Source organism: Bombyx mori, chromosome 17, assembly GCF_030269925.1.
Source record: "Bombyx mori chromosome 17, ASM3026992v2".
Classification (NCBI taxonomy): Eukaryota; Metazoa; Arthropoda; class Insecta; order Lepidoptera; family Bombycidae; genus Bombyx; species Bombyx mori.
Genome location: NC_085123.1, coordinates 2963597 through 2977046, shown reverse-complemented (window position 1 = coordinate 2977046; position 13450 = coordinate 2963597). Strand labels below are relative to the sequence as shown.

The 13450-nt window shown below is 37.2% G+C and overlaps 1 protein-coding gene across 2 annotated transcripts in view; it reads left to right on the top strand.

The window, feature by feature from the left end:
- LOC101742187 (WASH complex subunit 1) overlaps positions 1-13450 on the top strand; it is a 64938-nt gene that overhangs the window by 30755 nt on the left and 20733 nt on the right. For both annotated transcript variants that reach the window (XM_004921987.5, XM_012690829.4), the window contains exon 5: positions 2471-2603. In XM_004921987.5, the coding sequence (XP_004922044.1) occupies positions 2471-2603 (133 nt within the window). The remainder of the gene's footprint in view (positions 1-2470; positions 2604-13450) is intronic.

The window sequence follows — 13450 nt, the reverse complement described above, 5'->3', positions numbered from 1 at the left end:
ATCAAATACAGTATGATAATATAATATGTCATTAATGATATTAGAATGCTGCTGGTTTTTAGATGCGTTCGGAAATATTATAATTATTAATTAGTACAGTAGGAATAGGCGCAGTCATCGATATAATGGCGTAGTATATGCCTTGTAAATACCTTCTGATAAGATTACTGATTTGTAAAAAAAGTGTAATGCGCCCAACAAAAATGTTTTGAGAATAAATGTGTGAGAGAAATTGTCGGTCCTTAGGGGCCCCCTGAGAATGGGGGCTCTGGGCACGGGCCCCGTGTGCCCTTATGGTAAAGACGGTATTGCGCAACCTGCTAGCAACGTATTCGTACGGGGATCTAATGTACTCGTGAAATAATTAGCGTTAGTTAGCACAATATTCAAATCTAATGACACTTCAGTCGTCCGGGCATTTTAACCATTAATAACGACCGAGATAAGTTCATGTCTTTGACTAATTTTTTACTGGTGGTAGGACCTCTTGTGAGTCCGCGCGGGTAGGTACCACCGCCCTGCCTATTTCTGCCGTGAAGCAGTAATGCGTTTCGGTTTGAAGGGTGGAGCAGCCGTTGTAACTATACTGAGATCTTAGAACTTATATCTCAAGGGGGGTGGCGCATTTACGTTGTAGATGCCCATGGGCTCCAGTAACCACTTAACACTAGGTGGGCTGTGAGCTCGTCCACCCACCAGAGCAATAAAAATAATAATAATAATAAATGACAATAAATAACATATTTTTTTGATGTAAATATGCGATTATTAAGTATCACAAACATATTCGTACCACTTCATTCGCTTCTCAATTCAAATCTCAATCCCTCATTGTCACGCATGAGATGCGTGTGATACTTCAGTAGATACATGGGAATCAATTTATTTTTCCTGTCGCGTCTTCCTGTTTTTTATACATCTGCCAATAACATTATGACGGATAAATTGATATAGCAGTAGGGCGTATTTGAGCCCGCACAATTAGGTGCCATTATCTTACCTAATTGCGCCTTCTTTACTTTGTCGTAGCTCCTTAGTAACAAAAAAAATGGACAGCCAATATTAAAATAGAAATTAAATTGGGTAATTAGTGGAAGTTTGGTAATTTGTTTGTGTTATTCGAAGCATAATAGCATTTAATTAAAATTTGCTTTACCTACATAATTAGCTTTACTGGCGGTACGACGACGTTTAGTGAGTCCGCACGGGTAGGTACCACCACCCTGCCTATTTGTGCCGTGAAGCAGTAATGCGTTTTGGTTTGAATGGTGGGGCAGCCGTATAACTATACTGAGACCTTAAAAGTCATGTCTCGAGATGGGCGTTGGCATTTACGTTGTAGATGTCTATGGGCTCCGGTAACCACTTAACACCAGGTGTGTCGTGAGCTCGTTCACCTATATTATCAATAATAAAAAATAAAATTGAATTAACATTATTTTCTTGTACACTAAATAAATGGGATCGTATAAACGAAGCTTTTACTGATCTTGTCTTCTATCTTCTTCTTCTATATATATAAAAATGAATTGCTGTTCGTTAGTCTCCTTCGATCAATAATAGTACTGATCGAAGTTAGTCTCGCTAAAACTCGAGAACGGCTGGACCAATTTGGCTAATTTTGATCTTGAATTATTCGTGGAAGTCCAGAGAAGGTTTAAAAGGTAGATAAATATGAAAATGCTCGGAATTAAATGAAAACAACAATTTTGTTTTTCCTTTGATGTGTCCCCCGTCCGACGGATTCCGTTTGTTCGTTTTAAGTTTATTTAAGGCACTACGAAATCTGCCGGGTCAGCTAGTCTATTAATAAATTCACAAGCAGAGCAGTATATTGTACTGGTTCATAATTACGGAATGGCCTTGGCCGTGTCGCGCGACAAGCTCACGTACGATAATCAATGTTCGCTTTACAATTCTCACATCATTTACATATCGTAATGCAATCGCATTCAATATCCCAGTTCGTGCATCAATGTATGTTGAAATTTGAAAAATGATTTTTAACTCCTATATTGACCGATTTGTCTAATTTTGGTCTTGAATAATTTGTGGAATTCCAGAGAAGGTTTAAAAGGTAGATAAATATGAAAATGCTCGGAATTAAATAAAAATAACAATTTTGTTTTTTTTTTTCGGACGAGTTCCTTTTGTTTGTTTTAAGTTTATTTTATACAAAAGTTTAAGTCTTTTATTTCTCGATTGAGGAACTACGAAGTCTGCCGGGTCAGCTATATAGTAAATTATAAAAATAAGATTTACCGATGAATGTAAACTCATGATTTTTAAATGGATTAAACGAACTTCTACTAGTGGCTCTGCACGTACAGCACGCTTATATTGTCTTATATTCTTTATAAGGGAGTCCTCAAGATCAGGCAGCGGGACTGGGCTCTCTGCTCGGCAGTGTTAAAATTAATGAGTGACGGTGGCCACATTTTGTTCTAAAATGACTCCGTTTGTTTAACAGTGAAGAGAAAGTTTCGCCGCTATCTCCTCCCGGCACTGGTGATGCTCACGCGGACCTCATGGCTGCGATCAGGAGCGCGGGCGGTGCTGGGAGAGCGAAGTTACGGCACGCGGTCGATTCTGAAGCACCCGAGGTAAGGATATCTTGAATCAAATGTTGAAAACATAATCTTAATATCTGGTTTAGTACTTGACCTTTCGATTGGCGGTCGTCGTGTCTGATTTTATCGAAATTTAAAAATATTATTCCGTGGTCGACTAAAGTATTCGAATCAGCGTGCAAAACGGTACGATAAATGATAGATAATTATACTGTTGTCACATCGTAATGTCAGTCAGTGTCAAATCAAAAACGTAGTAGGTACATAATATAGGCAATGTCGAGTCGGTACATAAATATAAAAAAAATTACCCTAAATCTAATACTGTCTCGAAGTATTTCTGCCATTTTTGTAACACGAATATTTGACCACAGATACTATAAGTCAATTTCAAGGAAATAGGCTCTAATTAAAAACACTCAAGGATCTTATTTTACCACAACTAAATGAGGCACCGGGTCATTTGTTTTGAAATTATGCTTGCTCAATAGAGAACGTCTAAAACTTGTCTATTGCTCGTGTCAATAACACGTGTAAACATGCCTTACGTTATCTATACTAATATTATAAAGAGGAAAGATTTGTTTGTTTGTTTGTTTCGAATAGGGTCCGAAACTACTGGACCGATTTGAAAAATTCTTTTTCCATTAGAAGCCGACATTGTCCCTGATGAACATAGGCTACTTTTTTTAAATTTTTTTTTTTGGTTTCATGTTTGTTTTAATGTTTCCGAAGCGAAGCGAGGGCGGGTCGCTAGTTACTAAATATAGCTTTAAAAAAACTTGGCGGAACATTCTTAGTGTCGAACTTATGACCTCTTGAACGAGTAACCCTCAGACACAGCCCACTGAGTTTCTCGCCGGATCTTCTCAGTGGGTCGCATTTCCGATCCGGTGGTAGATTCTGCGAAGCACGGCTCTCGCTAGGGTTCGTGTTAGCAACGTCGTCAGGTTTGAGCCCCGTGAGTTCACCTAGTAGTTAAGGTTACGCTGAAATAGCCTCTCAAGGCTCTCAGCTAGGTAGGAAAAAAAAATTGAACGAGTATAGAGCTAATTTTGAGACCTACCGAAATACCTTTGAAATGATCATCAATATGCATACCTAAGTTTTCTTACTGGATGTAGGTCATTTTGTCAACGCAAAACCGCCGTCGCCGAAACATGTCTTGTTGGATCCCCCGGATTCACTCTCGGTGCTCTTAGGACCCTCAAGCACCGGTCACCGTCCTCGTTGAATTCGTTGATCACGACGAAGAGTTCGACGAGTGAACCCAAGACACAGCCCACTGAGTTTCTCGCCGGATCTTCTCAGTGGGTCACGATTCCGATCCGGTGGTAGATAGTGTTAGCAGATTCTCTCAGGTTGTGCCCGTGAGCTCACCTACCCGTCCGGGCGTAGCTGGAATAGCCTCGTTAGGTTACCAGCGAATAATTAGGGGGAAAAAACTACTCTGCCAATTTCTGCTGCCAATCAGTGACGCGTCCCAGTTTAAAGGACAGGACAGCCGTTAAATTATAAAATTGAGGCTTAGACCTCATGCCTCAAGTTGGGAGGCGGCATTCATCTTGTGATGTTTATTGGCTCCATTTAACGTCAAATGGGCCGAAAGCTCGATTACCCATAAATAAAATAACGAAATTTTCAAAACAGAAATGAAATAGGTCAGACGATAGAGCTAAATTAGCACTGCTAAATCATCCAGGCTCATCGCTCCATAAAATAATGAAATTACAGCAATTACATTTTATTGTCCGGGCTACGGTTTTTGTTCTACGATATCGTATCGTACTTCCAAGCTCTTCGCGGAATCATAATATGAAATTCAATCGTTTTTGAACTTAGTTTTTATTGTTTTGTTTTTAAGACCGTACAACCACATGTTTTATATGGATGTGATTTCCTGTAAAATAGCGTGCTGTTCTCGTTATAGAATCCAGATTTAATGAATACATACAATTATTATCATTTCGAGGAAACGCATGGTTCTTAGTCGGGCGTGAAAGCTTATTAAAACAATCTATTGTGATTTGAATAATTCGAATACTAAAAAAAAAAGTATATATATTTATATAACGGTAACTGGATAGACGTAGCACAGGATAGAGACGCTCGGGCATCTTTGGAGGAGGCCTTTACCCGATCCGGGGTTCTTGCTAACTAAATTTTACTGATTCATTACAAAACATTTTTACATCCTAAATACTAATACATATTTTTTATATATATTTTTAAACTTTGTAAAGCAAGAAATAAATGGCTTATTATTATTATTATTATATAACCGTTCGTTAGTTTTATTAAAAACACGTTTAGCGTCGTCGTAAATTCCTCGTAACTTTCTCCGTGACGCATGTGCGTAAACAAATCAAAATTCTGAGGATATTTTTAAAATCGATTGTAAATAGAATCGACGCGAACACGAACCGAGCCCGGCCTTATCGTCGTCACATGTCGGGAGTTCTCAATAATAATAATAAAAAAAAAAACCGTGCGCGCTTAGAGAGAAATGGGTGAAACCGGTTCTCGCGGTAATAACTAAGTGAATCTTCGTATCCCTCGAGCTGGATTTACATGTAAATCTCACTTTACAATGATGGTTTCGATGTCAATTGAACTTTTTACTAGTGGTCTCCTGGTAGGTAGTCGAAATTCGACTGTAACTAATGGAAATTATAAGTTTGTACACTATTATGATTCTATTGTCAAAGACTATTTAAAAACTTCTTTAACTACAGATTTCGTCTAAACTACCCTTTAGACAAATATTAGTAAAGAGAAAACAATATTTAATCTATTCTCATTTTGACAGACTATAACAGACAGACTGCAAATAAACGTTGGAAAATAAAGGTTTCATACTTCAGTGCCATAAACAAATAGTATGCATGCGTGTGTGTGTCAAATACATGGTAGTGTGTGTAATGTTTTCTTTATTGATTTACTGTATCTTTTATGCATTATTTACAAAAAAAATTAGCATTGTGCACTTCTTCTCTATATTCTCTATAAGTGTGGAAAATTTCATACTCCTCCGTCCGCGAAATTTTCGTAAAAAGGGATACAAAGTTTTTGCTTCACGTATTAATATAAAGAAAAATAAAAAACGGCGCTATCATTTGTTTTGTAACTGAGTATGAGCTCAGTTACACTTATCGTAAATAGATTATAATATGAGTGTACTGGAAACGGGAGTTCACTTTTTGTTCGATCTTAAATATTGTAGGTTTTTTTTTTGTTTTCTTAATGAAGCTGCAGTTTTTCGTCATGAGTTTCTTTGAACTTTCGTATTGAGATAAAACGTGCTGAACCACGATGTTGTTCAATTGATAACCTCGGGCGGTCGTTAAACGATTTCCAAGAGTTTTTTAAACGAATACATCACATCGAATGGTGGATGATAATGAAAGAGATTGTCGTCGTTCGAGCGTGTTACGAGACGAGCATTTGTGTAATGTGTATTGTATTGTATTGTACGATTTACGAAGGCCTGTGTTAAATTGAATATGCAATTTCGAAAAGGGCACTTGTCGCATATTTTGTCAAATACGTTTTTTTCATAATATACGTGTAGTTTTGAGGCTTATCTACGCTCATTTTATAATAATTTCAGTAATTTTCAATTGCTAATTAACACTCAAATTTATTTCAAAAGTTTATATTTTAAATTTTACACTGCTTTAGATAATAATCAGTCTTTTTTCATTTCCTGAACATTTAACATTTTCAGAGATGTGCCCTTTTCGAAATTGCATATTTAATTTGCTTAGTCATTTCGCTGTGTGACGTTTCCACGGCGTCCGCAAAAAGCAAGGCTCTTCACTCGACCCGTTTGCTTATTCGTATGTTCGTTATTTTCTTAGAATTTATCGATCCGAATCGAATGCGGTTCTTCAATGCAGCTCAGGAAGCATTACGTGTGCTCTGTGCGTTTTTTTTTCTCTGTTTGTTGCGAATCTATAATATTTAATTGCGCAACACGCACCAGTCAATCGTGGATTTACCGGGAAACGCGAAAGGCTCTTTTGAGTCGAGCAATCTCGACTTAAAGTACATTCACGTATTGATATTCCTTTGTGTCCGGGGAACTTTTCACTTGTAACTGCTCACCTCTAAGAAGCTCTCATGTGAACGCACATAATTGCATGCAGACGGACGCTTCACAGAAGCGATAATTGTGTTCTGTAACGTTCTAAGAAATGCTATTAAATTAGCAGATGATAACCTAATGATAAAACTATCAGGCCCGACCATTATGTTACATGGGCCACGTGCCTTAATGTCTACGTGTTGTTTATAGTTTATTTTTTTTTGTCTATTCCGAACATTCGAAAAGTGTATTTATTATTTATGATTTTGACGATTTCACATCATAATTCGCTCAGAACGATTATTTTGTTTCTTCGAAATGTAATTTCACGTTAGGCATACATTTTCCCGGTAATAGTAAATGAGAATTCTATCTGATACGATACTAGTTTTACGTTAATTACTTGTCACGTTTGAACTACAGCTGCGAGCTGTAAATTAATATTCAAATTCTGGTTTTAATAGCATGGGTCGTTAAGTATGTTTCGATTCGATTCGATTACTTTTTTCTGAGAAACGATTTCGTATAATATCTCCTTATCTTTGAATAAAATCTTGGAATAACTTATTTAGAATTTGTTTACTCAAAAAACAACTTTTAAAAACTTTCTTTCCTGTATTTATTTATTGATTAACTAGCTGACCCGGCAGACTTCGTAGTGCCTCAATCGATAAATAGAATACTTTTGTTAAAAATAAACTTAAAACAAACAAAAGGAATCCGACCGACGGGGGACACATCAAAGGAAAAACAAAATTGTTATTTTTATATAATTCCGAGCATTTTCATATTTATCTACATTTTAAACCTTCTCTGGACATCCACCAAAAAATCAAGACCAAAATTAGCCAAATCGGTCCAACCGTTCTCGAGTTTTAGCGAGACTAACAAACAGCAATTCAGTTTTATATATATAGATTTCTGTAATTCAATAGTTTGTTTTTAATAAATTTTCTAGTCACACACACATATATTATATATTTATTTATTAATCTGTTCATTTTTAATGGAATTAGTAGCAGTATCCCGAGAAGGCGCGGTCGCACACTTCATGCTTTCTGAAAAGCCAATCATTTACCTCACACTCCTATGTATTCACGTGTTCACGGGCAACGTAATGATTCAAAAAACAAAACATGCAAGCTTCACGTCATTATCAATGTCAATACCTAACTATTGGTTAATACGCTTTTAATTAAAGTTCAGTTTTCAAACACGATTTCCCCGAAGCCATATCGAGTCCGAGTGTTACGTTAAACTCAGTAATTAAATTCAAATCTGTGGGTTTTTTGACGTTACGCTTTACGGAATTTAGTGTTGATAATTTTATTTTACGATCAGAAAATTATCCTTCTGGCCTTAAGCAATTAGAATAATTAGTGACGAACTTAAAAAAATTGAAATGTTGACATCGTTTACCAAGTTATAACCGCCAACGGATACGTCACGGACAATATTACCGTCTTAACAAATAAGGAGGTTTTAACAAGGTCTTATCAAATAAACCGGTCACCGTCCTCGTCGAACCCGTCGCTTGCGACGAAGGGCTCGACGAGCGAACTAACCCATAGACACAGCCCACTGAGTTTCTCGCCGGATCTTCTCAGCGGGTCGCGATTCCGATCCGGTAGTAGATTCATTCGCGAAGCAGCTACTCTTGAACTGTTAGGTCTCCTTCGGAGGCGCTCGGGTAGCTGTTAGCAAATCCAACCCCTCCTGGCTGAGCCTTTGCTCGCCCACCTGTCCTGGTGAAACTGGAAAGGCCTCCGGGCCACCAGTAATCCTTCAATCATACAAAAAAAACCTTACAATTTTTAAATCAGCCGTAAGAGCAGCATTATTAAAACATTATTCGATGCAAAGCCACAATTTTGTTTTAGTTTTAAAATACAACACGGCTGTATAAATTATTTATAGCCAATGGCAATAAAAACGTAATTGACAGCATACAGATTCATACATTAATTTCAAACTAAGCTCTAGTGTCTGCGCTGTTGTGTATATCCCTCATCTATGTTTGTTAGTGTTTTGAATGTCGTCGATGTGATTTCTTATTTTTTTGTCAATATCAATAGATTTCTAATCGAAATAATCGGTAAAAAAACTTTTAAGTTAAACGGTTTTAATTTAAGTGCACTGAAAACTACAAAAAATCAGTAAAAAAACTTTTAAGTTAATCATCGTGTAGCCCTTTCATTTGATACCCATATTGAGGGGGTTAAGGAAAAATATGTAATCCGCCATTTTGTATCGGCGGCCATCTTAGATTTATAATGTTATTGATTTTATTATATTGTATTGTCATCTAAATTAAATGTGTGTACCAAATTTCAGATCAATCTGACAACAGGAAGGTGCTTAAATTTCAATTTCTAATTTTGACCCAAATAAATAAACAAATAAATTCCGTACGGGTCGAGCTAAATAAAACCGTTTAAAAAGGATATGTACTTTAAAAAGCTACACTTCCTCTTCGTATATTATAAGCAAATACACTGTTCAGGAGTTGTTTATATGACGTAGGTGTTTTTGGAAAAGGTCAGTCTTTATGCGAGAAACACTATGTTGAAGTTTATTGTCTTTTTTGCGTACACGTGTGTTTTTTTTATTGCTTAGATGGGTGGACGAGCTCACAGCCCACCTGGTGTTAAGTGGTTACTGGAACCCATAGACATCTACGACATAAATGCGCCACCCACCTTGAGATATAAAGTCTAATAAAGTCTTAAGTATAGTTACAACGGCTGCCCCACCCTTCAAACCAAAACGCATTACTGCTTCATGGCAGAAATAGGCAGGGTGGTGGTACCTACCCGCGCGGATTCACAAAAGGTCCTAACACCACAGTGATCGAGCTCCCAGCCCGCCTGCTGTGAAGTTGTTCACATGTCCACATCCATCCTTCAAATGGGAACGCATTACCGCTTCGCGGTAAATTTAGGCACTATATGATGGTAACCATCCGTGCGAGATTACGATACGCAAATTAATTTATATTGCCAAACTACTTTTTAGTTTAACAATAAAGTTTTTTTTTTTTCGTTTTTCATGTATTCAAATAGAAGTTTACGTTTTGAATGTGTGCCAGCTGGCGCCTATCTTATCGCCCTGATAATTTCTCCGTACTTATTTATTTTAAGATCGTATGGGCTCAAATCGTGTTGATTCGTTTCAATGTTGTATTATAAATATTTCAATGTAATAACTTGTTCTTCGATCAGATATGAGCATATTGGAAAAAATAAAAAATGTGTGCAATTCACACGTGGTAGAAGTGAAACCTTCCAAAATTAAAATACAATTATTCTAAACGTCTTAAGTATATGTAAAATTTTGTCATTAGTAAATAATTGTAAGGTAGCGCCCTCTGTGAATTGATATTTTAATTTCACGTATAATCCTAAATTAACAAGAGCTTTCATACACACGTTAGTATTAAAAAATCTCACAGATGGCGCTGTATTAAATAGTATGTATATTTCTGTCTCATTCTTTGCTGGCTTCATCCTACACATTTTTGTATTTGTGTCTCTTACCTGTCGTTTTTTCCGTTGCATCCGGTTTGAAATCACAACGATTCTAAAGAAGTTTTCACTTCAAAAAAATATTGTGCTCCGTGTCCCTATATGTAGTCAGGGTGAAGGTATAGGTCGTTAGCGAAACGGTGGGCCGATGCGTCCCTAAGTTAGAACCCCCTGAACTCACCTACTCGCCCGGTTACCCCAACACAACCCTACAGCTTAGGTACGAAAGAAACGACATGGTGAAGAAACAGACTATTATTCCATGAGTTGGTCGTAGTGGCCTAAAGGATAAGACGTCCGGTGCATCCGTGTTGAGTGATGCAACAGCGTTCGGATCCCGCAGGCGGGTACCAATTTTTCTAATGAAATACGTACTTGCCAAATGTTCACGATAGACTTCCGCGGTGAAGGAATAACGGCGTGTAATAAAAATCAAACCCGCAAAATTATAATTTGCGTAATTACTGGTGGTAGGGTTTGCTGTGGGTCCGCGGGTGTAGGTACCACCGCCCTGCCTATTTCTGCCGTGAAGTAGTAATGCGTTTCGATTTGATGGGTTGGGCAGCCGTTGTAACTATACTGAGAGTCTTGAGACCTTAAAACTCATATCTCAAGGTGGTTGGCGGTATTTACGTTGTAGATGTCTATGAGCTCCGGTAACCACTTAAAATCGAGTGGGCTGTGAGCTCGTCCAACCATATATGCAATAAAAACATAAAAAAATAAAAAGTTATCAGTTATAATAGTTAATTACCGAAATCGTAGCTAGAACTACCGCTAAGCGTATGAAACATCGATTGTAACTATCGCATGCCACATACCGTACGCTAATGATACTATGACATAATCCTTCACTGGAATATCAACAACAACTGTACCAAGTTTCATGATAATAGGACGAGTGGCTTAAGAACGCATAGAGGGTACCTACAAACGCGCATTGATTATAATTATTATTTATACATATAGAAGGCTAGCCGTACTCGCCCGCTTCGCTGCGCATTTAAAATTAACATTATTATTTATTGTCATTATTATTAGGGAGTCCAACACTCATATAAATATTGGCCTATCCATTGAGTATATGTATTTTCTACATGGATAGCAAGTTTCAAGTCAGTCGGATGCATGATTCAGTAGTTATAACGGAACATCCGTAAAAACCACTATAGATTTATATATTAGTATAGATCAATGAAATCCGACGGCGCTACGCTCCGCTGTGACTAAACAAGTGATATGGGTCAAAAGCGCTAATTTATTTACTTACTACTAGCATGTTACTTATTGTTTTTTCGTGGTAAATAATACGAAAAATAACCTTCGTTTTGCTAACGATAACTGTAAGAAGTTACAACACTCCCTGTTAAAAGGCACGCATACATTACGAATAAACAGAACTAAGTATGCTTATCATCATTTTAAAGTAAATATCTGTCATGTCATTATAAATGTGAATACTCGCATTAAAAATAAAGTGTATTTGTCTTTTAATAATAAATATAATGAATTCGACTAATTAAAGTCACTATTACAAGCAAAACACACTTCTAACGCAATCATAATAAATAGATCAAATATAAAATGTTTTTTTGTATATTTTCCGGTTTTTTTTTTCATAGCACTAATTCAAAGAATACATTGACCGTGCGTACAATCAAAGGTTGCGAAATCGAAAACCAGTTTTTTTTTTGGGGTTCCGTAGACGAATGGCAAAAAAGGGAAACCCAATGATTTAGTCACGCATGTTGTAGCTCTTTTACTCGGAGACTACGCTACATAGATGAAACTTGGAATCGAAATTACCAAGGAAAAACCAATGTCGAATGACATATTTACTTAAATCAATAGCTGCGTGGATCTGCGCTTCTAAAAGATGTGTCCTCGGCTGTAACTTTCGAAGTAAAACAACAAACCGTTTTTAGTCAAATTCTCAAAAAATGTTGATTAGCCTTTGAGTTCTAGAGTGATAAAAAACGCTACCTTTCATACGTACTAATTAATAATTTGTTCTTAGTTTTCTGATTGACCTATCCAGCTAGCTTTATTCTCTTGTTAACCTTTTGGCTGTCATGTAGGTCACCAGTGCCCTACGTGGTGCGCTGAAGTAATTATGTCGATTTCTGTCTTCGATCTTATTAAGGCACCGGAATATCTAGTAGACTTCGGGAAAGACGAATCCGAAGATACTAAGAATGGATCTGTTTCTAAGAGACTTAAAAACTAAAACATACATTAACAAACAAAAGAAGGCAAAGTTAGGTAATTTAGGCGCTTAGTAACAGAAATCGACATAATTACTTGAGTGCGCCGCGTAGGGCACCGGTGACCTACACGGCAGGCAAGGGGTTAATAATATTGAAACCGTCAATGTAGTTTTGAAAGTTGCATTTATTAATTTAATTGCTAATGAACACTAACGAATGTATTGTTGAGGAATTTCTGTTGGTATGGACGGACAGGTGAGTCCGTTGTACATTGGGTGATTAATGTTTGCGATCTTCCTATATTTAAAAAAAGAATAAGGTTTTTCTACCACGATGAAGTTTTTCTACCACGTACAATTACTATACTATTCAATATTTGGCGGTTTAAGGTTTCAAGATAATTTGAACACCTCAAGCAATTGCGATCCATGATTGAATAAAAATAGTTAAAACACTTTGAATTTAATATTAAAATACAAACGATATTTTATATATTTTCATCATTATAACAAAAACAAACTTTTATTTTAAAAGAATATTCGTAATGCGGTTTCGCCTCTCCTAACGCAGTTTCGAACGTCAGAACCTAATAAAAACATTTGAAACTAAAATTCTTGAACTGAACAAAAGGCGAAACCAACAAAAAGGACCGTATTACATTCATAAAATTCTGAAAGGAATCAAATACTGTGTACGTGACCGATCCGTGCCTTTCGGATCTCGTTCTGAACCATTGTTCGTTTCGATTACAATACACAACTCATTCTTGAACCTGGAACTTGAGCCGGTGGCTAATGCATTGTCCTGTATGACCGAATCGTTGGGTTTTTTTCCCCTACCTAACCTTTGGTAGCCTAAGGGGCTAATCCAACTTCATGCGGACCGGTAGGTGAGCTCATGGGACTTTTGGCGCGCACTGCGGTACCGTAGGTCTGGTGTAGCCGGTGTGGTGGAGCTCGATGGGGTTTAGTCGGTAGTTGGTTTTGCGGGGCGAGCGTAGTCTCCTGCGAGGAATTCGGGGAGGTGGAGGACCTTGGCCCTCCTCGTCTCCCTCTTCCTCTC